Genomic DNA, 26,637 nt, shown 5'->3' on the forward strand with positions numbered 1-26,637 from the left:
GTCTTCCTAACAAAATGACAATTACAGTGAAGAAGCTAATAAAATAACCATAACTATATGGAACAAAAAGATCAAACAAAGAAAAGATAGAGAAGGCTTGACTATATTCTCTTCAATGGGCAGTAGGTCTGGTGGTGTTTGAGAGAAAAAGAAAAGAAAATCTGTGTTAACTGAAGTTTATTGACAATCACAACAACTGATTGAAGTCCACTTCTGGAAGAAGGGCATTGAAAAGTGCTAAGGAGAAACATAAAATAATTGACATATTCCACAGCAAAAAAAACAACTGATTATGGCTTCCAACACCTCCGAAGATTTTATATATATCGTTTATTTTTAAATTGATAACTTTATACCTATATAACCCCAGTGATTTGAATATGTGACAATGATCAACCTTCAGATATACATTTTCATCAGCCGTCCTGCACAGGGTTGTGACCTCATAAACAAACTTGTAACACAAACTTTAAATTTGGAAACAAAATAAAAGCCTGCTACTAAATTAATTAGATTATTTGATCAATTACTGATTCAGGTTTAGATGGGAAAGATAAGCCTATATGAGATATAATCACCGCAAGAGAAAACCACAGTGAAGTGTTTTGCTGTGTAACATTAATACATCCGCAGCTGTACATGTTTTCTCAGTATATTGATTTTAGGGTACAATTTCCAAACTTTGACAATAAGGTGCTGACTGCCCAAGTTTTAATCCAATATTTGTATGTAGTACGTCTGTTGAATAAAATCTCATTTGAATTGAACAGGTTTTCCAAGGACCAATGAGACAGATTTATCCTGCACAGAGATATGCATATGAGAGAGAACTTTCATTCTGGAAATTGTAAAAAGTAGTTTTGCAGAAAAAAAGGGAAAAGAAATCCTAATTCAAGCCCCACAACCACAAAACATACCAATCCATTAAAATGAAAACCATGGGTAAGTAGTAAGTAAGTATTAAGTACAGTGTGCTGAAGTCCAAACGTTAATCACACACCATTTCATCTTGTTTGCACAAGCTGTAACTACCCTGGTAACACAAATTATTTCAGTTACTTTGTTTGCACAGTTGGTCATTGGATACAAATTACCTCGTATAAGATTACCAAAATAAACCTCCTTTGACCTTGACCTAAAACATTGTCAGCAGAGTGTTGGAATGGTCTGATGTATGTTAATGTTTGAGATGATTCAACACACACAGCTTCTACGTGAATCACACACAGACCAAGAAGAGAGGGTGAAACCTTCAACAGCAGAGGACAGTTTCAAAGCCCAACCACATCTTGATAATATGGAAGGTTTAAATGTCTGGTTTAAATAATCTTTTAATATAAAGCCATATAACCGTTGTCATAGTAACAACGTAATGTGCAGGCCAACTTCCTTTCACCTTAGACTGCTCTTTTCTAAGACAACACTTGAGCATCCTGATGACCAAAGAGCTTCATCTGATAACTTGGGTTAAATCAGATTCAAAGCCACAATTTGTTTGATCAAAAACTAAACTCTGGCTCCCCCCACCAGTGATTAAATTTGATAATTGTTTAAAAATACACTGTGGTAGACAGCAAGAATAAAACGGTTTTATCAATATAACCTCATTTTCAGTCAACCTTAAAACTGTGGTACTGGTCTCTAAAAACAAAGAACTTTCATCAGCCAATTAAGGAAAAGTGACAATTACCAAGTTCTTATGTTTTTTGTGGAGTTATCACAACCTGTATGTCTGTGTCAACCTCTTCCACGCCTTTCAACTACATTCTGACCGGTTTTCTACTGAGGTTTTTATGGATGTAACTAAGTATCTAAAAAGAGAATTTGGAAGCTGGCATCCTCATCCTTCCTACATGTTCTAAATGATCAATTGCTTCTCAAACCACTTTTAACAAACAAAAAAAAAATGAAGGAGCACAAGGGTAGACCTTTTTGAATCACTGAACTAATCGATGATGTGGGCTGAGCTGTATAAACTTCTGAAACTTGGTTAAAAAAATAAAAAATACTAGCAACAACAAGACACTCCTTTGTATTGACTCTCCATACAAGAGGACACATCTACAGGAGCTGTCTGCAGGAAGCACAGTTAATGGTAGTATAATAACAAGATGGTAAGAAAGCACTGAGCCATTAACAAAGCATAATCATCTTACTCTGTTATTGTGCAACATTGTGCTCCATTCATCAATGAGATACAACATACCCTTTCAGTATGTGCATGTTTAAGTGCCACATGTCTAAATGTTTATTGACATTGAGGGAACAATCATCTGTTGTGATGAATATAATCAATTAAGTTGACAATCATTAAAACTACAATAATCAATAATTTAAAAATTAACAATTTCATCAAACTCTTAGATGCTACACAACTTGTGAAAGTATCCACTTTAATTTTCCTTCCTTTGACAGTGAGTCAATTTGTATCGAATATTGGATACGTACACAACTTACAAATGTGTTCTTAAAGTTGCTATCTTAATAAACATCATATTTCATTGAATTTTTCACTTATTCTTTTGGATTTGGTTTTCAATAACTTCTTATCCTATCAATCATATTTCTAGCAGCACAAACTCTGATACTACCCCGTACTAAACCTTTTTTTAACACTACATCCATATTTTTGCATTTCCCCAGAGAGTAAAAGGTTGTTTTTTTTTAACTTGTGCTGTAAAGCACATTGAAAAGCACTGTATAAATACAGACCATTCTTACCATTTTACCAAAAAAGGAAAATATTCACATGGCCTTCTACAGAATTTTGTTAAAATTCTGTAGAAGCAGTAGTGAGATAGCTTACTCCCATCATAGACCCTTGGGAAATAAATGAACCCTACCAAAGCAGCAACCTAAAGACACATATGAGGAATGTAAACCATGTAAAGGAATGTGTGCAGTACCACTGAAGAAAGTCGTATGTGCAGTAGAGAAACAGAGTAACAGTTGTGGATGAGAAAGTCTTCAGGGCAGCGTTGAGGCAGCAAATGGGTCTAGATACCAGATGTGGGGCAGTAGACTGTGACGATGACAAGGTATATGAATCTGCTGAACCCAGGAGCTCCTCATACACACAAACCCACACCGTCACTCAGTCCATCTTCTCCTTGTGAACCAGTTTGGGGGCATCCACAAAGTCTGCACCATTAAACAAGATGCTAGTGGCGGTAATGGCACTAGCAGCCCCCCAGAACATCACGTATGCCAGCGTTTCTGTCCATGTGTCACCTGGAAGATAAGCAGCAGTCATTTCCACTGGTTCTCAAAACGGCAGCAACTTTCAATTTAAGCTTGTTATCTGAACTTTCTGTCTGATTTGCTCTGTGGATAAATGTTGGGCTCTGCAGCTGATAAAGAGCTGTACTGTGCTACAGATGGATGACTGGAGCTTCTGCCGACATGCTGCCTTCAGTGTAGAGACACAGAACAACAGTTCACTGCCGCCACTCTTGTGCTGTTCCTCCCTGTAATAACTACTGTAGATCAACTAACCACATTCTGCTGAATGTACACATTTAGCTGCTGTTCCTTCTCACAGTCTGATAAAACAATGAAACAAAGTCTATAAGACAAATGCTTGTCAAACGTTTGAGAAAAAAAGAGTGTAACATGCAGCACGTCTTACTCGTCTTTTGGTGGAGTCAGAAATTTGATTTCCTTCGCTGCAGCTGCCAGAGTTTAATCTGATTAAACCTCAACATGAAATTGTGAAGTTCTCCTCTTTCCAGGCAGTTTTAGAATTGTCACTCGCTTTAGCAGAGAGGAAAGGATGCTGCCTTTTTTTTCTGCTACTGTATGTCTATGCCTAGCCTCCCCACTCTTTTGGAAAAACTACAGGCCCCATTTAAAAAAACATCAGGGTTGTTTTAGTCTGGACAGATAAAAACAGAGACTTTTGGAAATAAACATGCAAACATTCGCATATGCGTAATAATTAATAGTCACACAATATGCGTTTAAGAGATTATATCTGAAACAAGATTAGACAGAGTTTTACAATGGATAAAAACACTTTGGCGTTTATACGTGATTTGGTTCATTTTTGTGTCATTTTTAGAAGTTTGTTTCAAGCATTCTGAGCTATAACGTCACTGGAATTTCGAAGATGAAAAAAAAACATTCACATTACATTCCTTGCCATTATCATCACAAATGTTCAGAACACTTTTTTTAAGGAGCAGCATTGCAGCTCTTTACCCAACACAAATACACATTTTACTTGATCAGCAGAGAAGAACCTACCAGCCATGAGAAGACATACGATGCACATGGAAAATGCAACCAGCATAATGATGGGCAGCTGCAAGAAAAAGAATATATATACATATATATTAATTGGATTTAACCAGGATTACCAGTTGCTGCTGACTACAGAGACAATAGTGATGTACTGACCGTGAGGAACTTCCAGTCCTTCTGCACACGAAGGGGAGTGGGTCCATCTGACTCCTCGACAGCAAAGTTACCCAGAAACAGGTCAATGGAATCCTGAAAGCAGTCAGGTCACATAGTATATAAGTATATACATAAGTTTGATTAAAATATTGAACATGAAAAGCTACAAGAGGTAAAGTAATTACACGAGCAGTCTGATTGAAACAGTGGGGTCCTCTTCAGGAGTAATGCATCAACAAAGTGCTAAATAAATATTTTTTATTATATATTATGACAAATCATGTCATATTCATCATACCTGTCTGAATCCATCAGAAAAGTTGTTTTTGTAGTAGCGGATCATGGAGTTCCAGCCATCCATCAGCAGCCCCAATCTTGTCCTCTTCCCCGTCCTGATGGAGATATGACATCAGATTAGACAACAGATTATAATAACAACACTACGGAGGGCCTCCAAAGTAGGGCACACCTTAGTCAGTTCATATTTGTTAAGGTTGTTAGCACACTGTACCTTGTGAAGTCTGTTTTCAAGGCTCCAGTTCCTGCGTACTGAACTGCGCAAGCATTGGCATTGTCAGCCCATGCTGGTTAGAGAGTGCACACACAGTGGACACAGTGAGAACACGCAGAGAGGTTACACTTTCTACTTAACACATGCTAACAGTCTGTTAAAGTTTACACAAGAACAAGAGTTACCATTCTTGTAGATCTTTTCAAACTCAGCCTGCTCTTCTATTTGCTGGCCCACATTCAGAACCCCCATTCTCTGTCAAAACACAGCCAGAATACATACAGTAATATGGTCAATATTCAGGTTCCAAAAATGTTATTTATTCCCACAGTGGCTTAGAAATGCATTCAAACGGGTTATAACAAACGAAATCTGCATGGTCCACGTAAGTGCAAACATCCATTAGCTCAGTATGTTTTGTCAAAATGTTAAGCGTCAAAGTGTAAGTCCATGTACTAATGAATAAAAAAAAATGTGATGGTTCCTATTTCTGAATGATTCACATGTTAATGGAGCTACATGATGATTGAGCAAACTCTACTCATGACAGAGAACAGCAAATTTGGGATTTTTATCAACATTGTCTTTAAATTCACATGTTCCCAGAGAATTTGGACGGGGAGGTTGAGTTGCTGCTATTTTTAACTCCAGTCTATCAATTAACCCTAAACCTAAACTCAGCTACAAATCATTTGAATGTCTGGTTCTTAGTCTTCCACGCCAATCCAGGAAACACCAACAGCCAATCATATTTGCTGTAGTTTACCGTTCTCCCAGGGCTTATACTGAATTTTTTCACGGATTTCCCTGAGTTTTTATCAAACTTAGTCCTAAAGACCGATAAAATTATTATTGTTGGTGACTTTAATATACATGTTGACAATAAGAAAGATTGCCGTAGCGTAGCATTTAGTTCAATACTAGACTCAATTGGTTTCAGTCAGTGTGTACACTAACCTACTCATTGTGGTAACCACACACTTGACCTTATATTATCGTACGGTGTCGGAATTGAACATTTAACAGTACTTCCGCGCAATCCAGCTCTATCAGACCATAATTTAATAACCTTCGATTTTTCAATAACTGAATATATGCCAATAATAAAAAACTTTTCTAGATGTCTACCTGATAGTGCTGTAGCTAAATTTAAGGAAATATTCCAATTACATTTAAACCTGTATTATCCGTAGATATAAAGAACAAATTCTTTAAAAACCCGAGCTCCATTGAGATCGACCACCTCGTCGATAGCTCTGCAGACTCATTACGATTAATATTAGATTCAATAGCCCCTCTAAAAAAGAAAAATGTCAAACATAGTAAATTAGCTCCGTGGTATAATTCCCAGACAAATGAGTTAAAACAATTATCAAGAAAACTAGAAAGGAAGTGGCGCTCCAGTAACCATGTGGAGAACCTCATAGACTGGAAGAATAGTGTTAAAGAATATAAAAAGGCGCTCCACAAAGCAAGAGCCGCCTACTATTCAAAACTAATAGAAGAGAATAAAAACAACCCCAGGTTTCTCTTCAGCACTGTAGCCAGGCTGACAGAGAGTCACACCTCCACCGAACCCAGTATTCCTCGATCCCTAAATAGCAATATCTTTATTACCTTTTTTAATGATAAAATTCTAACTATTAGAAATAAAATCAACCATCTCCTGCCCTCAATTGGCACTAATACCCTCCCAACAACAGAGATCTCAGAAACGGCTGAGAATCCTACCAATTACTTAGACAGCTTCTCTCTGATCACCTGTGATCAGCTTACCAAATTAATCTCAGGTTCTAAACCAACAACATGTATCTTAGATCCCATTCCTACAAAATTCTACCCCTAATTGATAGTTCGTTACTTAACACAATCAATCTGTCATTATCATCAGGTTATGTACCACAGTCTTTTAAAATAGCAGTAATCAAACCCCTTCTCAAAAAAACCACTCTAGACCCAGAGGTTTTAGCCAATTACAGACCAATATCTAATCTCCCCTTCATGTCTAAAATCTTAGAAAAAGTGGTAGCCAATCAGCTGTGTGAGTTTCTCCAGGAAAATAATATATATGAAAACTTTCAGTAGGGGTTTAGAGCCAATCACAGTGCAGAGACAGCCTTGGGAAAAGTCACTAATGACCTTTTAATAACCTCAGATCAGGGACTTGTGTCTGTCCTCGTTCTGTTAGATCTCAGTGCAGCATTCGACACAATTGACCATCAAATTCTATTACAAAGACTCAAACAGTTAATTAACATTAATGGAACCGCTCTTAACTGGTTTAAATCGTACTTTTCTGATCGCTCCCAATTCGTGCAAATTAATGATGAGTCATCTATGCGCACCAAAGTAAACCATGGTGTTCCCCAGGGCTCTGTGCTCGGCCCAATTTTATTCTCATTATATATGCTTCCACTAGGAAACATTATTAGGACACACTCGGTAAATTTCCACTGCTATGCGGATGACACCCAGTTATACTTATCAATAAAACCTGAACAAAGTAATCAATTAACTAAACTTCGAGCAAGTCTCAAGGACATAAAAACCTGGATGACCCACAATTTTCTCTTATTAAACTCAGACAAAACAGAGGTTATAATACTTGGCCCCAAACACCTTAGAGATACATTATCTAATGATATAGCTGCGCTAGACGACATTGCCCTTGCTTCCAACAAAACAATCAGGAACTTGGGAGTGATCTTCGATCCTGATTTATCCTTTAATAGTCACTTAAAACAAATTTCTAGAACCGCCTTTTTCCACTTGCGTTATATCTCAAAAATCAGACATGTCCTTTCGCAAAAAGATGCAGAAAAACTAGTCCACGCCTTTGTTACATCGAGACTGGACTATTGTAATTCATTATTATCAGGCTCCAGCAGTAAGTCGTTAAAGACTCTACAGCTTGTCCAAAATGCTGCAGCACGTGTCCTGACGAGACCAAAGAAAAGAGAGCACATTTCTCCTGTGTTAGCATCGCTACACTGTCTTCCAGTTAAATCTAGAATAGAATTTAAAATTCTCCTCCTCACCTTCAAGGCCCTTAATAATATGGCGCCATTTTACCTTAAAGAGCTGTTAGTACCTTATAAACCCAATAGAGCACTCCGCTCCCAGAATTTAGACCTACTTGTCGTCCCTAAAGTCTTTAAAAGTAGAGTAGGAGCCAGAGCTTTTAGCCATCAAGCTCCTCTGCTGTGGAATAAACTACCACTTTCAGTTCGGGGGGCAGACACCATCTGTTCGTTTAAGAGTAGGCTCAAAACCTTCCTTTTTGATAAAGCTTATAGTTAGAGCTAATTAGTGCGGCAGAACGTTACTTGTTCTATTTTATGACACATGACACACGGAGCTTCTTTATCCAGATTCTCCTTCCTCTTCTCCATCCCTATCCTCCTTCCCCGGAATCCCTTTGCTTTATCACCCGCAGATCCAGGGCCTCTGTGGCCGCACCATGGATCGCGGTTTGTTGATCGCGCACAGGGGGTTGCGGTGGTGGATCCAGTGTGGCGGATCTGTGTGGCGGATTCTGTGTCGTGTGGGCTGATCGTGGTGGCGGACCCTGTGTCGTGTTGGCATCAGGTACGGGCATTGGACCAGGACCGCGGCGGCGGCTCGTGGTGGGTGGTGGTGGACGGTGAGTGAGGACTGGAGTGGCGTTCTGGTCTGGATGGTGGATCGTGGTCCTGCTGGTTGCTGACCATGGACTGTGATTGCAGCGGGACTGCTTGGCATGTCATGTTGGGGTTGTCCTTCGGGATGCTTACCCTCATCAAATGCTGCTGGAGACTTTAATCTTGATGATGTTTTCCTGCACGTGGCATCTATTGCACTTCTGTCCGTCCTGGGAGAGGGATCCCTCACATGCGGCTCTCTCTGAGGTTTCTGCGTATTTTTACCCTGTTAAAAGGGTTTTTATCAGTTTTTCCTTACTCTTGCTGAGGGTTAAGGACAGAGGATGTCACACCCTGTAAAGCCCTATGAGATGAATTGTAATTTGTGAATATGGGCTATACAAATAAAATTTGATTGATTGATTGATTGATACTTGAATAACAGTGATGTACTGTGCGGTCCATATACAACTCGTATATTAATGAATATATTCTGCCAGGAAGTGATGGCATGATGTGCAATCTTCTCTCTTTATTCATAAATTTCTGCTGAACATCCAAACAAAAGTAAAAAATTCTCACCTTAAACTGTAAGACTTGAGGACATGCAATAACCATTAAACATTTACTCTTCTAAGAGGATCAGCAGCAGTGGGTTTCACAATACCTGGAGCTGAGACTGCAGGGAGCATCGAGCTAACAGACTCTGGATGACATTGGTCCGGTCCAGGCAGTCCATACAGTTACTGCGGAAGACTCCTTCCTGCTGGGCCACAGTCTTCCCTTCTGAGCTCACCATGAAGTAACTACACACAGAAACAAATCTGAATACTCTATTACAATAAACAACACCATATTCCCCTAGAACTGCTACTGGTTAACCTACCTGTATTCATCTTGTGTCTCAGTGACAGCATTCACCAAGATCTGCAGACGGTCCCATCGCATGTGGCTACACTCTTTGTGGAAGTCGAAGGCAATGTAACTGAGGACAGAGGAGACAATGTCTGACAGTGAGACTCTAAAAACAACAAATGAAATCAGGTTGGTTAAGCCCTCGAGTCAAACGGTTCAGAAATGGAAAATAACTATACTCTGCCATGCTCACAAGTTAGTCACAGATTTCCACAAGGTTCTGTCCTTGAACCAGTACTCTTCACCTCCCGTTAGGCAACATTTTCAGAAAGCAAAACATACACTTCCATTTTTATGCAGACAACACCAGGCTGTACATATCTATGAAGCCTAATGAATCTAATCACTTGGTCCAACTTCAGGAATGTCTCAAGAACATTAAGGCCTGAATGACCCAAAACTTCTTACTTCTAAATTCAGACAAAACTGAGGTCATTGTAATGGCCCTAAACATCTCAGAGAAGCACTGTATGTGAGGTGAGTCCTGAACCATCCCTTAGTTATGCTGCTATAGATCTAGACTGCCGGGGGAACTCCAATCATGCACTGAGCACTTCTCCCCTTCTCTTTCAAATAATAATCACCCCAGGTTTGGTGAGTCTGTCTATGTGTTGTCAATTTTTTTTACATGTGCGTGTGCACACACACTCACAGACATGCAGGCACACACACAAGCAGGGTAATAAGAGAGCAGAACAAAACCCTGGTATAGTGAGAGGTGCAGGGGAAAGAACGGATTAGCGACTTCTTACATGTTAACTGTAACCAGGTAACTACACTGCATGTCTACTGAGTGACTGTGGACTCAGTTACCATAATAACTGAGCAATGCATTGAGTGACACTTACTTGAGCATACCATTGTTCATGCCTGACACCATGTTGGCAAAGGCCTGTTCTAGTGGCTTCTCTGAGCCCTTCTGATTAACCTGCAAAAACAAGAAAACCCCAGTTGGCCAAACATGAGTCTTTCATATATTTGTTAATAAAGAAAGAGCACAGAAAAGGGCCCTCACCAGGTTGAGAATGGTTTGCTTCCCATAGATGAGGAGCTGAGAGTCAAAATGCCTCTGGAAACCATCCATCTGTACAAAGGTTATAGCGGTTAACATCCAATTTTCATATCAATCGCTATTCTAAAAAGACACAAGACACTTCCTCTTACGCGATTGGTGGCTTTGCTGATAATAGGTTTAGGCTTGTATTTGAGGTTTGGCCTCTGACTCCAGTAAAAGGGCATGGAACCTCGTGTCTGGGGATGAAAAACATTTCCAAGTCACTTCTGAATGTGTGTGCTTCTCAAACTTAAATGCTTTAACGTACGAGTTAAAAGTGGCACAGTGAGAAAGATCCATCATTTAACAGTATTGCAGCTGGACCAGCTGTAATACTTACCTGTATAAACGAAGCCTTTGCTCCCTCATACAAAACTATTTGCTCAGTCTCCACAAAGTTAGCAGCATGGCCTTCAGAGTCAATGCCTGTGAAAACAACAAGACACATTCATGAGCAGCACCAGTGGTGAGGTCAACAACGTTAGATCCTCTGATACTCTAGAACAGAACATAAACTCCTTTTGACTCACCTGCTGCAAGGCACAACTATAGACTGTTATTCAACTATTACAGTTTATGAAAATGTGTTGGCTATCACCTGCTTTACTTATCACACTGCTTGAGTCTAATAGAATGCAATGGTTAATTGGTTAGCGCATTTGCAGTCTTATTGTACACACCATTCACACACTGCCAGGACAACTGGCAATTTGGGTTCATTCGGCATACAGACTGGAGGAGCTGGGAATCAACCCAACTACCTTCTGGTTGGTGACCGACCTGCTCAATCTCCGGATTCAAAGCCACTTCCCAAAGCCACAGCCAACTGTGGTTTGTCTCCACAGACAACAATGCAGGGTTTTTTTTGTTGATTTTTAAATACATACCTCTTACGTAGTATCTGACACCTGCCCGGAAGCAGCTTCTTCTGGATATGAGGATCCACTCAAAGATCTTCCCGTTTATACGACATGGCTTCATGACAATAACTGGATCACAATGGTCAAGGAAAGGCTCAGTTCAGCATCTCATCAGATTCTCTCATCCCATCCTCTAAACCAGTGATTCTCAAATGGGGGTACGCGTACCCCTGGGGGTACTTGAAGGTACTCCAGGGGGTACTTGGGATTTTTTTTTTTATATTTAAAATTAGCATCCATTCAAAAATCCTTGAAAAATTGTTATTTAACAAACATTAATCATCAATAAAATATAAGTGTAAGATCATGAACTAAATTTTATGTTCAGTAGGCTTTTCAATTTAATTATCCTAAAAAAACAGAATCTCCCCCATACCGATGGTTTGACCCAACCTGGCACACGCCACCTGTCATCGCCTGTCATCACCTGCCTTGAAAACTTCAACAATGGAGTCGAGTTGAAGTGCAGCAGCAATACTGCTGAAACACGGAGGGACAAGCGCCAAAGAAGGCGAAACCAGAGCAGAGAGCCTTCCCTAAACAACACCGTGAGAGCTTGTGCCTCTTCGAAGGGGCGCTAAAACGTAAACGTTTTCCGTTGTGAAGTTAATGATTCATAACAAGAAGTCCGCGTCTCTACCGGTACCCTTTCAAAATAAAAGCCTGTAATACAAAAGCGGAAATGAAATTGTATGACCTTAAAGCGAACAAATATTTCACAATAAAATAACAGAAAGACACTTCACCAATATTAACATTAACATAGATTGGGTTATTTACACTTTTTGTTTTTTTCTGTGGGGAGAGATTAGCCAACAGTGGCATTAAGCCACCACATATTCAGCGGTATCTCCAGACAAAACATGAAAGTCATGTTGCTAAGCCACCTGAGTTTTTGAAGAGGAAACTTTCTGAATTCAGGTCATCTCAAGACACGATGCGAAAAGCCTCCCAGAAGCAAGCGGAAACAAGCTACCTGTCAGTATTCTTTTCGATCGTTAAAGAAGATATTTTAAGATGATAAATATAAAAAAAATATGTTTTGAGCTAATCTTTTATTTAAAACTAAGTTAATGATTACTTTTTTGGGAAGAAGTGTTTAGCTATAATTAAGTTCATGAGTTCAGTTTGAGAACATATCTTTATTATGATCCCAAAAGAGGTCACTTTAAGTTGATAATTATTTTGATGTGCACAAATCTTTATTTATATTGAGATAATAATAAAAGTCTTTAGTTATTTTTATATCTTTTTGTTTCCAAATAGTTAAAGAGAGACCACTACAAATGAGCAATGTTATGGAAATTGATGGAGTTTTAAATTTGAATGTGTCTAGTTACAAGGATTAATAAATCACATTACATCTTTCTTTCAACCAAAAATGCTTTGCGCTGGTCAGGAGGTACTCGGCAGAATTTTTTCTTCAAAGGGGGTACGTCACTGAAAAAAGGTTGAGAACCACTGCTCTAAACTACTCTACTTATTTAATCTAATCTCACGTCATCTACAAATGACTCCAGACAGCACATGCTGCATGAGAAAATTTTAAATAAATGGACATTCAGTGAAAAGGATACATCCATGGACAACAGGAAGGGCAAACTTATGAAGCTATGGGGAAATAGTCACAAATATTGTAATTGAATAAAGGAAGTACAAAAATACTGCATGGCTGAAGAACAAATGGGCCACAGGTCACCGGTGACATTTGTTACCTCTGGCTGTGCAGCCAGTTCTCTCAGCAGGTTCCCGTTCCACACAAACCTCTGGTCTGCCTAAAAACCACATCACACTGTTTGTCATTCATACAAGCAAACGCATATGACAACAATTTACAATAAGGTTGTGTACCTAATACATTTCAAAGCAACTTTAGTTATTGCAGTTTAATGTTAATATCTTTAAATGGAATCTATATGTAAATAAGAGACTCAATTAAGTTAATGTTAATGTTGATATAAAAAAAACACAAATTTATTACCACTATTATTGTAAAATAATCTATTAGTAATTATCTATGACAAATCAATGACTTTTATTTATCAATGACTGGACAACTGTATGGCAGAACCCTAACCCTCTCCAGTAGACTCATCTCCTGGAAGTCAGGGCTGGTGTTGGCCAGCCGTTGCAGAGTGTGTGTCAGGTCATAGTCAGTGCAGAAGTAGAAGCCGTCTGTTGTCAGCACATTGTTAATCATCGACAGGAAGGTCTTATTCTCTTGAGACTGGAGGAGGAAAGAAAACAGACTTTCAGTGTGCAGGAAAATTCCTGATTATGCACTTTGCAGAGTGCAGGAAAATGCAAACTCATAACATTGAACTTGTATGTGTAAGGGGTTCATCTTTTCCAATCCAGATACCTCAGATCTAGCGTTGTGCCGTGACTACCAGGCATAACATCTATCGCACACAACAGCTTATATTTATCAAACTCCTAAGATTTACACCAAACTAAACATCGGCCAAGGCGTCGTTTCGATCAAGCTACTAAAGGCAAAAATGTAGCTAAGATAATAACAAAAAATTCTGAAATCCATACCAGAGGGAGCATCCCGGCATTGACTTCCAGTAAAGTAAATTTACCATTTACAATGAAGTGTTTCCCCTGTATCGATGAATTTAAGGTTCAACTAAAGACCTGCATGTTTTATCAAGCTTTTGTGTGACCATTTGACAGGTGTAGTGTGAGAGGTAACATTCATGCTAGAATTCGTCCTATACAGCAGTTACAGTCGTATCAGTGTGAGTTTTGTGCTTTTTTGAGCTTTGTATGTTTCTACCAGGTTAATAGGATCTGACTGCTAAGCCAGTTAGCACAGAGAGTGAAGCCTAACATTTCCCTGTTCACTCACTCCATCTGCTTTCTTACATTCCTGTCACTTGGTTAGCTCTTTTCTTTGTCATGATACTATGAAAGAAAACCCCAAAAAGAACAAACCCCACTAATTTATTACAAACTACAGAAGAGTATTATGGCCAGGCATACGGGAAAAAAAGGGAAGAGAACGAATTTTTTCAACTTCCAAAAAATGGCCAATTAAATATTTATGACAAACTTTAAATCAAGAATAAAGTTGAACTGTCAATAATAAACATAAAATTTCAGGATTTAATTAAAACTTTTTAGAATCAAACTATTTTCATTAGCAGACGTTATCAGACAAGACCTCTGGAGGAAATCCGGAGAATTGGGTCTGGAATAAGCTACAGTGTGGTAAATAGTATAAGGCCTTTGCAGAGACTCCACAGAAGCTTCGAAAGATGGAACAAAATTAAATATTACTTTTGTTGTTGTCAACTTGAATTTTTCTCCACAAGTCCACTTTTTTCTCGAAATGCAAAGGGATTTGAATCAAACAGCTGAGATGCTTGCTATGCTAATTAACACAACAACATAGAAGGGGTCGCAGATTAATAAGGCACTGCCTGCTTCCCTATTTGATTATTTTTAAAGCATGATCTGTTGAGTGCATCGTGTTCTTTTAAACTTTGATTTACATTTTATGCATCAGCCTGGAAAAGCAATAATAATTGTGTTTCGTACACCAGGCTTTTTATTATTCTAATATTTTAATTTCCAAACTACTCAGCAGTTTGACCGTCCTAGGCTAACACAGAGTACCACAAACAGTACTGACAGTCTATAATAAGGAAATCCATTATTGACACAAGTTCTACTGTGACTGCTGTTGGTCAAAAATATCATGCGAAAATAAGGTGACAAACTGTGGTAACGTAAATATATGCTGTGTTCATTAAATCCAGCTCAGGAGGCTAGCAAGCAGTACTTAACGCGGTTTTCAGACATAACCTGCAGTGGAACGCAAGAGGATTGGCTCTGGACTTTGACTGCAGTTTTTCTTATACACATTAAAAACAGAGAAGGAGATTCTCTGCTCAGACGCGTTCACAACAGCATCAAATCCTCCGCAGGATTCAGATGAGACATGATGCAGCACCCAGAGGCACGATGTAGGGTATTGTTATTATTCTGCTGCTGAGATCACATTAGGGTTTACAGCACATTGACACTGCCATCAACCCTTATCACCACAAACTCTCTTAACATCTTTGTCCGTGTCTTCTGGATGTGTGGCATCGCCTTTAAATGCAGAGAAGTTAATTCTCTTTTTGTTTTGTTTGATTACATTTTCTGCATCTGTAGCGTGTTAGACTTCTCCCGACTTTCAGTAAACACACAACTGCCTAGGTTTTATTTGGGGAAATGGTGAATCTGCAGCAGTGGAAGATGTTAATACAAGTGCATTGTTCTAAATTATCTTAACACTAAAGCACTGACTGCACAATCTTTCTGACCTGGATCTCAGAAAGGTGTAGCACTGTCTTCTTGTAAGAGATCACGTCAAAATCCACAGCCTTCCACACAGCGTGGCCCAGGAGGCTGCCCACATTCCTCTTCCTGGTGATAACGATCAGGTACATCCCTGTATGGTGAAAGTGGTCAGTCACAGCTTTTTTACTGTAACAGAATACTGTTCCACAGAGCACTGACAGCAGAGTATTGTATTACAAAGGAACCTACCTGCTACCAGGCGAATGGTTCCCATGATGCCACATATAGGCTTGGTGACTGCTGAGGGAGGGACATCCTTTTTACCTGTGAAAGCAGCAATGGGCTTAAAAACTTAGATGCTTTATAAAAAAATAAGATATATTCTAACTTTAATCTGGACTATTCACTTCCTTTTATGTGCCTCAACTATAAAAAAATAAGGCAACTTGATAAGATAATAAGACAAAGACAATCAATTTCACATATGCATAAAATGCAATCTATGGCACCTTGATGTGTTCGCTGATTACATGCTTAAGATGAGTTTTGAAATTGATCTATCGAAAAATTTTGTCTGGACAGAACTCCTGAAGAACTGCCAGCATCATTTATTATCAATTTACTAATTCCATAACTTTTTCTGTCTGACTGTGGCATGCAATTCTCCAATCTTTTAAGATTCACACTTCACTTATGATCATGTGTATTGTTAAGGGCCCAAGGCCATTTGGAATTTGTTCTGATATGGACATATAATACGTTCAATACAAATACACTTAACAGAAAACAGAAAAGCTACTCGCGTTCTGTTCAATGTGCAACAAAGGTGAAATGGGTCATGACATTGGCAAAGAAATCTCCTTGACATAACTTTAAATAAACAGGTGAATATCTCTTTGTTCAGCGGTGTTGGATTCAGGGTTCTGCATACTGAGTCCCGCAGCCAGTCTTTACCTGCCGTGGCTCAATTACTGCAGGTTACTTTCGCCATTACAAAAAGGAGGCTGTAACCAGTATTACCACAGCCCATTCAAAACAGGCAGTTTTAGAACAGACACTGCCATAGAAATACACAAACACAGGATAAGGAAAAACCATGGATGTATAGCTGTAACTGAATGAACCATCCACATGCAATTAGACGCTTTGAAAGAAAGACTATAAGGACAACAACATTTAAGGACACACCTCTTAATCATTCAATCCAGATGTTTCATGCAGTCCCATTGTCACAGACGTAGAAAATCTAGAACCTAGCCATGCAGTCTGCCTTTATAAAGATATCTAATAGATTGCATGGCTCCTAGGAGCTCCATGAATGTGGGTGTGGTACTGTAATAGGATGATGTCAGTTTGTGAAATTTCTCTAAGATAAACCACTATCAGTTGTGAGTGGTATTATTGAAAGGTGGAATTATTTAGCAACAGAGCAGGTTTGCAGATAGGACCGCCTTCTCCGCCGTGGCATGCCCTCTTCGGAGTTCCATAGCCCTTGGCTGTGATTGGTCCGTTAACTCCAGCATTTCTGGACATCATTTCCGGACCTCAAACTTCCTGTTTCATTCCCTATATCAAAATAAACCTAAATCACAACTACGACTCTATGATTAATGTGACAAGTGTGTTAAGCCAGCGGCGTTGTCAGGCTGACGGTGGCTGGTTAGAGCACTTACGGCATGTGTGTACGGTCACATACGGTTATAACGAATTTAATTTATAACGGGGATAGCCACCATGCTAACTGCAATGGGAACAGCGCAAAAACCCGCTGACTTTAATCCCACGGCTCTCATGACACTGTTTCTCAAACACCGTCAGGTTAGAAGCTAGTACCGGGTGTCCGTGCTGACTGTGTGTGGAAGCTGGTGGGGAAGACACCTGCTTCCGTGTAGCTTCAAGCTGTTGCAGCTGTTGAATTAGCAACGCAGTTTGGAAACAAGACCGGGGTACCGCTGCGCTAAGACACGATAACATCAGCATTTTGACGCGCTGGGTGTCACTTTATTTCAGCAAAAACTGTCGCGTCATCAACAGCGAACATCGTTCACTGTGTGTGAGGAGCCGGGGGGACGTAAATAAACCAGCGTGAACTTCTTCTATATACCTCATGAGGTAGGCTTCTCTAAAGGCCAAATTATACTCGTGTTGCACGGACGCACGCATGCACGCAAGGCACGCAACATGTCCCTTTCGAGCCCTCTGGCGGCTTGCGTGCGTCCGCCAATTTTTCTAACTATACGACAAAACGACGCGAGCCTCGCGCAGCCCGCAAGGCTTGTGATTGGTCGGCTGACTACATCCCGTCCGGAGTCTAGTTTCCGGTTTCATGCCCCAAAATACGCGGAAATCACGGAAGATTTAGAAGAACGAATATGGAACAAATAGAAGAGCACTTGGCAGAAGAGATCCGAAAGTATGACCACTTGTATAACCCGTCACTGACTGGCCGATTTGTCCGCCAGATATAGGCTATGAGGAGCCGGAGTGGCGATGTAAATAAACATTCGACGAAGAAGAAGACGTCTCTTCTTTGTGTGTTTTGTTTTCGAAAAAAAAAGTTACTCCGCCTAGTGTTCTGGCGGTGAATTGCGTTGCAACACTCGCAACACGTTTAGGAAGCATAAACCAAAACGGATCCGTCGATGCAGCTGCGTGGCCTTCCGCGGTTGCAGTCGCAGGACTATAATAAGGGCCTTAAGCTCGACTTCCGTTGCACCAACTACTGTTCTGGCGGTGAATTGTTTTCAGAACAAAAAGGCTCGTAGAACTATAAATCAAATAGTGTCCGTCCGATCCGTCAGTGCGTCCGTCCGCAACAGACTAGGAGAAGCATACAGAGGCCTTTATTGGTTAAAAGTGGCCACGGCTCTGCTGACTCAATGACTGCAGTGTTCCAAACCTCTTCTAGCATTAACATAAGCACCAAAACTGTGCATCAGGAGCTTCCATGGCAAGGGTCACCACGGTCGAGCAGCTGCATGAAAGCCTTACACCAAGCACAATGCCAAGCATCAGATGGAGTGGTGTAAAGGCCAAATTATAGTCGGGTTGCACGCACGCACGCACGCACGCAAGACACGCAACACGCCCCTTTCGTGCCCTCTGCAGGCTTGCGTGCGTCCGCCAATTTTTCTAACTACACGACAAAGCGACGCGAGCCTCACGCAGCCCGCAAGGCTTGTGATTGGTCTGCTTACTACATCCCGTCCGGAGTCTAGTTTCCGGTTTCATGCCCCACAATGCGCGGAAATCACGGAAGATTTAGAAGAACGAATATGGACCAAATAGATGAGCACTTGACAGAAGAGATCCGAAAGTATGACCACTTGTATAACCCGTCACTGACTCAGGAGCAGTGGAAATATGTTCTAGGGAGTGAGGAATCAGACTTCTCTATCTTGCAGTCTGATGGACGAGACTGGGTTTGCCAGGAGAACGTTATCTGCTTTGTAACAACTATTAAATGGATTTAGAATGAGGTGTCATAAAAGCTCCTGTAGGTGTAATGTGTGGGTGTTCCAATACTTTTCGTTTATATAGCGTACCATAACATACCCTACTGCATCATTCCATGAAGTTCTATGGAAACATGTTCATTTGTTTTCTTCTAATTCTTGTTTATAGACTATAAAAAAACAGACAGGGGTGACAACATAACCTGCTTCTTACTGTTTAATGACTGTGTGTAAATGACATCACAAAGATGTTCTACCTGTAAGGGTCATCTCATTTGAAACCCTGTCGATTGCCAGCACAGCATCAGCCCCCTCATCACAGGCCTCAATGAAGAACTTCTCTGGAGTTGTGTGCCTGGGAAAGAAATAAAGAAAATGTTAGTAAAAAAAATGTATTCAGGGGTAAAAAGCTGCAGCTTGCAAATATTTATTCAGGCTCATCACACATATGTATTGCTTGTTCTCTTGCTCCAACACAAATGTGGTGAGAAGAAAAACATCAAATCGCAGGTTTGATGAACCTGACTAGGGGTTCGACTGAACCTACTTCCATGGCAAAAACCTGTCACCAGATGTTAATCCAAATTAAGCGCCAGGTGAGTGTAAAGCATATGGTTGCAGACTGACTCCATGCTAGCTATGGATGTGACCCCTGACCAGCCTGTGGAGGTCAGTTTCCTTTGAGGGGGATAATGATTTTATTATATTACACCAAGCCTATAGTCATGTGGAACATCCCCGATGACAGGTGTTGTTGGGATCATAACACTGTGTTATCATCATACTTGCTCCCCATTTATCCATGACTGACAACAATAACCTCTGGATTAGGAAAAGGCAAAAACAAGCAGAAAGTTTATTGTGAGAAACTGTTGATTATTAAATGAAAGCCTGCAGCAGCTTTCCAATAAAACCACTTTATTGAATATTCAATTAGATAGACCAGAGATGGCAACATCTTGAGAAATACAACTTTAAATCCCTGCAGTTGAAAAAAGTGATCTCCTATTCAGCCTCAGTGAAGTTTGGCGCACAGGGTGATGTAGTGAAATACTCAGCTGCTGTAGCAGTGACAAATCCATAAAAACACTCAATTGTTGGCCTTACGTAATCTAGACCAAACTAAACTAACTTGAGGGTTAGGGTTACTTGATACAATATGAGCAGCAGCTTAAATCTGAGTGGTCATGAGATGACTAATACAAAGTGAACGTACTTATTATGATATCATTCCTGTGCTTGTTATTCTTAACTAACTCAAAGGGTCTCAAGTACAGCTGTAACTCCAACACTAAGAAATATACTTGGGTCATGTCATACATTTTAATTCATATTCTATATGTTCATTAAACTATTATGGTATACCTGGGTACCTTGGGTAATAACACAATAGCAATAATTATTACAGTATGATTTTCATCAATTGTGATATGTAACCAAGTCCAATATATATTGATATAATACTTTTCGAATGTTCAACCACATTGAGAATGTAAGACACAGTTTGTTGATCCAATTCCTATAAGTAAAATATTTTGCCGTTTATCAAGTGTTTGTCATTATTTCTCTACAAAGAAAGCTTTACAACCGCTGTCCCTGACAGTGAGTCTTTTAATGTAAAATAAATAATAACTAAATAAAATCTGAATACTTCTATCTCTTTAATTTTGAATGTTCATCAACACCTTCTTTTGCAGAGATCAGTTTGATTGGATGTAAGACTCAGCCACAGGAAATTAGAGACGGTTGTGCCAACATCATTTTCAGTGACCAGGCTCTAACACTCTATGGACAACTGTGCTCCACGCTGACATAACACTAGAGTGTGGTAAGACGAGGGGGAGGATGATTCTGATTTTGCATCAATTCTGCTTTTGTCCTTTTATCTAAAACACGCAGTGTGTCATCTAAGTGAAGACCATCCCCTCCCGACAAGCTTGGACCCTCACAGATTTGCAACAAGAATCCAGCCATTTCCGCTGCCTCCACTCAGTTTTTAAATACCTTGAAAATAACACCTACATCAGAATGCTGTCCGGTGAATACAACTGAGGGTTCAATACATGCATCAAACTGATCACTTGACTACCCCTACTCTGCAGTTGGATTTTGTATTTCCCCACAAAAAGACCCCAGATAGGTCCGATTGGCAGTCACATCCTCTACTCTGTTGCTTGACACTAGAGCAGGGGTGTCATTCGTACCGCGGGCCGGATCAGGCCCGCTCACGGGTTTAATCTGGCCCGCGAGATGATTTTGCCATGCATAAAAATGAAACAGAAACTGCTGTTCTGAATGTGTCCACTGGATGGCGCAATAGCAATTCTGTTAAGCAAGCAAACAGTTTATACCGGGGGTGAGCAAGAAGGCTACAGCTAGTCCGGAGCTGGCTTGCCATTCTGCCTGCCCAACTTAACCATTACGTGACAAAATGTCTCTGTCAAGAAAGAGAAAAGTGGACGCAGAGTGCAGACTGTTCCAAGAAAAATGGTCATCCTCCTATTTATTCACGGAATCGAATGGGAAAGCTTTGTGTTTGGTGTGTTTACATCAAGTTTCAGTGCTGAAAGAATATAACGTTCGCCGGTGTTCCAGTTTAACTGGCGGGCATGGCCTCTGGCGACATTCCAGATGTTGAGGCTGTTTTTCAGGGCCGGTGGCAGATTCGTCATTTTCTCAAAGCGCCTGTGTGTGAAGTGCGGTGATCTACTGAAGGCCTTGCGGAAATAAAAATCCTACAAAAACCCTTCACAAGTTCATTTGTCCGTGTCAGCATCACGTTGAGATACATTTAAATGGTAAAAAAAGATTTGCCTCGTCACACATGTTTCATGTTGACAACACACTCGACACACTTCGGACAGATCATCTGTTGATTTCACACAGATAAACAACACTTGCATTACAGAAACTACGAAAAACCAACACACCCGTTCTATGATGAGCATTTGGGTTGTTTTCATTCTCCGATGGCAGAACCTTATCATCGACAACAACATCTTTTAAAATCCCGTCCGCTGACGTTAACCAGCAGCAACAGGAGGACACGTGAAGCTCCACACGTCCATTAGAAGCACGTTCACCAACTTAACTCATGAAAACACCGCTCGAGCTTCCGCCTTGTTTGATGTGAGGGATGTTTACATGTACCGGTTGTTTGGTGTGTGCGCGTTGTAATGATCACCAGCGACAAACAAAAGCACTTCGAGTGGAGCTGGTGACGCGTGTGTGTTCTTCAATGCTCCCTGTGTCTCCTATGAAGAGGAGCGTCAGATTTGTAAAGCCTGGTATTACGTTTAAAGCGTTTATTCTGTGTTCGGACTATCACCAGATGACATGGGCGTTACCTTAAAGCACATCTGGTGATATACAGCTGACAAAGCAAAGAACGAAACATTTATCTAACGCGCGATGCAAATTTCAGCGACTCGGTGGCGTAGTGAGATCGTCATCAGGCTCGAAACTTATAGTGTTTCAGCTTGTTGTTTCGAATCCCGTTCAAGGTTTTTGTAGTATTTTTTTTTTTTTACCATTTAAATGTATATTACGGTCTCAACGTGATGCTGACAGGGACACATGAACTCGTGAAGGGTTTTTTTAGGATTTTTGTTTCAGCAAGACCTTCAGTAGATCACCGCACTTCACACACAGGCGCTTTGTGAAAATGACGAATCTGCCACCGGCTCTGAAAAACAGCCTCAACATCTGGCATGTCGCCAGAAGCCATGCCCGCCAGTTAAACTTGAACACCGGCACTATGAGACTCTTAATGCCGACAAATACAACAACTTTCAAGGACAACAGAGAGAAGGTGAATGAATTGTTGGCGGGTCTGAAGAAACAGCAGTCTGTGTTTACTCATAACCGGGAAATCAGTGACGCTGCAGTGAAAGCCAGCTACCTTATTGCTAATGAAATTGCAGTGGCTTCAAAGCCATTTAGCGAGGGGGAATTTGTGAAAATATGCATGCTGAAGGCTGCGGAGATTGTGTGCCCTGAAAAGCGCCAGGCTTTTGCAAATATCAGATTTGAAGGGCAAATTTGCCGCAGCTGGCTTGGACACATTTTATCAGTATCTCTTGCCACCCTTGCTACCCCAACTTGACAGCCCTTGCTGCAAAAGTGTTGTGCATGTTTGGAACCACATATCTTTGTGAGCAAGTTTTCTCTGTAATGAGCATCAATAAAACAAGGCTGCGCTCAAGGCTCACACACAAGCACTTGAATAACATCCTGAAATTGGCTGCCACTCAAGATGTGACGCCTGATATTGATGCACTTGTGAAAGCTAAAAGATGCCAGGTTTCAGGAGTGAAATAAACAATGCGTAACCCCACTTAAAATGCTGCATGAGACACTGCACCCTGATAGAATTCTGTGAAAATGATTGTCTTCTGTGGAAATTTAAAGAAAGTGAACAGTGTGTGATTTACTGTAATAATGTCAGTCACTTCTGTTCATAACTTTGGTTTGTTGAAATTGTTCATGCAATGCACAGCTTTTATTTTTCTATCAATAAATAGTTTAGCCTACAAGGCAGGGAGTAACTCAACCCTCTTGAATAGTTTCTACCTCAGTTTGTATGGTTTGTCGAGTTTGCACAGGATTAATATGTGGAAATGACAAATGAGGTATTTGATACCTAGTAGAGTTGTTTTATTTATTTATTCATTATTTATTTTTACTTTGTTCAATCCCAGGAAGGCTGTGACTTAAAGTTAAATTTTTTTGTAGATACACTGAGACGAAGTCTAAGTTCCAATCACTAAGGCATTGTGTTCTTGAAATTGCACCAATTTTTTCCACAAAATTTTCAACTAGCTTGAAGAGTTTTTATCAAGAGGATCATTTGTGATGTGTACATTTTCAGAATGTGCTTGTTCTATTTTGGACCAAAAATAAACAAAGAAAACAATCTGAAGCTGTCATTATTTTTAGGTTATCATGCCATGATTTTACCGGCCCGGCTCACTTGAGAATAGATTTTCCTCCATGTGGCCCCTGAGCTAAAATGAGTTTGACACCCCTGCACTAGAGCATCTAATGTACCCATGACTCCTATCTCAGACATGGAGGGAACTGTATTATTAGTTAGTAGACGAGAACACCATCATCAGCCACATTACAAATAATGAAGATCATATATATTAGTAGGGAATCACATTCTCGAGTGGAGACCAACAAGAGAACAACCTGATCAAAACCAATAAGCTCAAAACCATTATTTAACAAATCAAATCAAATCATGAGAAGTGACATGAACCCCAGGCTCCTAGATGAATGTAGGGTGTTTGACCCATTCATCCACTATGACCTCCTCTATATGCTCACTTTGATACTTGCTACCCCACCTGACTGTCTACTACAACCATCCCGGTAGAAAGCCCCGAGCCAACCTCGCCCAACCCTCTACACTCCTTTAAAATTCACAGTAAATGAGGAACACTCCTGATGGTCATGATCGCACCAACACAGCACAGGAGGTAGGAAACACTAAAAGGAGTGCACAGGGAACATAATGGCAAAGCATTAACATGGGTGTGTCTGGTAAAGTACACAGAGCTCTGTCAACTTTCATCAAAGTTGCCCGACTGCCTCTTGAGCCATGAGAGCAGGTGAACAGTTACCATACAGAGAGATGTGTGTCTTAATCCAATTGGCTCCACCTCTGAATGGAATCTACAGCAGAACTGGATGTGGATAATGGATGTGACATCTACCTACTAATTCCACAAATGTCTGCCTAACTCTCTGTCTGTCTAGCTGCTCAAAGACATGCACTGAAATCTGGAAAAACCTCTGGACTTTCTCCTTCAAGCCCCCCTAGTAAGAATTCAGAATATCCAGATGAGCCAATGTGTAAAAACGTCAGGGGATCAACGTGAGCATGAGGATGTGTTGATGACGTGTCTAACTGGTGACTCGACAGACTCATAACTGAAATAAACAGAAGAATACACATATCTCAGGATGAAAAATTTGTGCCACACAGGTAGAAGACACCAACCAAGATGTCAAAAGAGCTCTTGGTGATCAGGGCGGACACTGGTGTTGAAGTGCTGTAAACGAAAACCTCTCCATGTCGGAATTAATATATTACATCCTGCTGTACCAGCCCACGCCTGAATGCTCCAGAGATTTCTGTATTGTGAGAATCTCCTGCTGATGGTTCATGTTTTAAAGATAAACTCCGGAGAAGGTCCGGACCAAATTCTGCGAATATCCTCCGGAGTTCATGTCTGAGAACAGCTTCTGTATGTTTGGATGTGGATTCGGACATTCGGAAACTTTCAATGTTAAAAACTTCAGTTCAATTTCATCAAAAACTTTGACTATAAAATATTCGCTGCAGATAAATCAGGTAGTATGAATGGAGGGTTTTTCACTGCACTCTGCAACAAAGACTGCTTTAGAGCTCTGCACAAAACGTCCAGCACGCATACAATAAGACGTCTATAGTAGAAGTGTTATAAGAGCACTCACTAATGACAAGGAATCCCTCTGTACACTGGAGCATTAACACAGGTCAATTTCAAACAAGCAGGGTTAGACCGCCACTGCGCTAGTTTATAAAAGCTTTGATATATATTCAATCTTTCTTCCTCCCTGCTTGCACTGAACCCCCCAAAACACACAACTCCTTAAACTAAGCTGTATGTGTGTGTGTGTGTGTTAGTGTGTGTGTGTGTGTGTGTGTGTGTGTGTGTGTCTGTGTACACCATGACTCTGGTGTACACACTCGTCATTATGAATGAGTGCGGAGTGAAACTTGACTGCTTCTTGCTCTACCAGACGAGCCTGTCAGCGAACTTCAGCCGCTTTGTCATCTGACCTGACGCCGCTTCTGGACCGCGGCTCTTCTTTCAACATGCACACGGGCGTCGCCTCTTAACTGCCCTTTAACGGGCATTGACGTTAAAGAGAACGAACTGAAAAAAATGAAGGTTAACGCTATTGCGAGTACTTACAAATTGTATCTTTCGTAGGCGGCCGCCATTTTCGCTCCGTTTACCTGACCTCAGTGACGACACTGTGGATGATTTGAGTGTTGCCAGATACAAGGGGTAGAACCCGGAGAGGGCGTAGCTCCTCATAAGTGCTCTTCCATTCCAGCCCTTAAGAACCTGGCATCCACGAAATGCGCTGTGGTGGATGGTAATTGTAGTTCTCTCGATGTCTGGCAGTTCGGTTGCCCGGCGATTGCATGCAGTAAATACCAGAATTGAGATCTCTAATTTCTTTAAAACTCTACTGTAAAGTACAAATTCATTTTAAAGTAACTGTACACTGATTCAGAGATGATGCTGAGCAAATCAGAAACTTACTCATAAACTGTATAGCTATATATTTATATACAGAATATGCTCTTGTCATGGACGGATACATGTTTGATTCAGATATTTTAGTCATGCAACATATATAGTTTCATTAATTACTAATAATAGCTTAGAATTATTGGTAATCTGTA

At 40.4% G+C, this 26,637-nt stretch overlaps 1 protein-coding gene across 2 annotated transcripts; it reads right to left on the bottom strand.

Moving 5' to 3' along the window:
* Positions 1-160: 160 nt before the first annotated feature.
* On the bottom strand, positions 161-26,221 carry sacm1la (SAC1 like phosphatidylinositide phosphatase a). 2 transcript variants are annotated; one of them, XM_062409356.1, is made up of 20 exons: positions 26,138-26,221; positions 19,427-19,524; positions 15,964-16,038; positions 15,738-15,865; positions 13,496-13,645; positions 13,134-13,193; positions 12,996-13,029; positions 11,386-11,487; positions 10,839-10,924; positions 10,609-10,695; positions 10,460-10,528; positions 10,293-10,372; positions 9,416-9,514; positions 9,197-9,335; positions 5,095-5,164; positions 4,910-4,982; positions 4,697-4,790; positions 4,399-4,491; positions 4,246-4,303; positions 161-3,231 (listed from the first exon to the last, which is right to left on the bottom strand). In XM_062409356.1, the coding sequence occupies exons 1-20, from the start codon at positions 26,164-26,166 to the stop codon at positions 3,095-3,097; spliced, it is 1,761 nt and encodes a 586-aa protein (XP_062265340.1). In that variant the 5' UTR covers positions 26,167-26,221; the 3' UTR covers positions 161-3,094. The 2 variants fall into 2 exon arrangements, with proteins under 2 accessions (XP_062265340.1, XP_062265341.1); XM_062409357.1 differs by lacking the exons at positions 161-3,231; positions 4,246-4,303; positions 4,399-4,491; ... (1 more) ...; positions 4,910-4,982; positions 5,095-5,164 and adding an exon at positions 7,881-8,815.
* Positions 26,222-26,637: the final 416 nt, after the last annotated feature.

This window comes from Platichthys flesus, chromosome 17 (assembly GCF_949316205.1).
Source record: "Platichthys flesus chromosome 17, fPlaFle2.1, whole genome shotgun sequence".
Lineage (NCBI taxonomy): Eukaryota > Metazoa > Chordata > Actinopteri > Pleuronectiformes > Pleuronectidae > Platichthys > Platichthys flesus.

What these genes read in the sequence shown, in the direction of transcription:
- sacm1la (XM_062409356.1), bottom strand. Translation starts at nt 26,166, where the DNA reads ATGGCGGCCGCCTACGAAAGATACAATTT. An exon ending in TCAGCAAAGCCACCAATCGC is followed by an intron (nt 10,529 to 10,608) that starts GTAAGAGGAAGT and finishes ACCTTTGTACAG; the next exon opens with ATGGATGGTTTCCAGAGGCA. An exon ending in CGTATGTCTTCTCATGGCTG is followed by an intron (nt 3,232 to 4,245) that starts GTAGGTTCTTCT and finishes CTTATCTTCCAG; the next exon opens with GTGACACATGGACAGAAACG.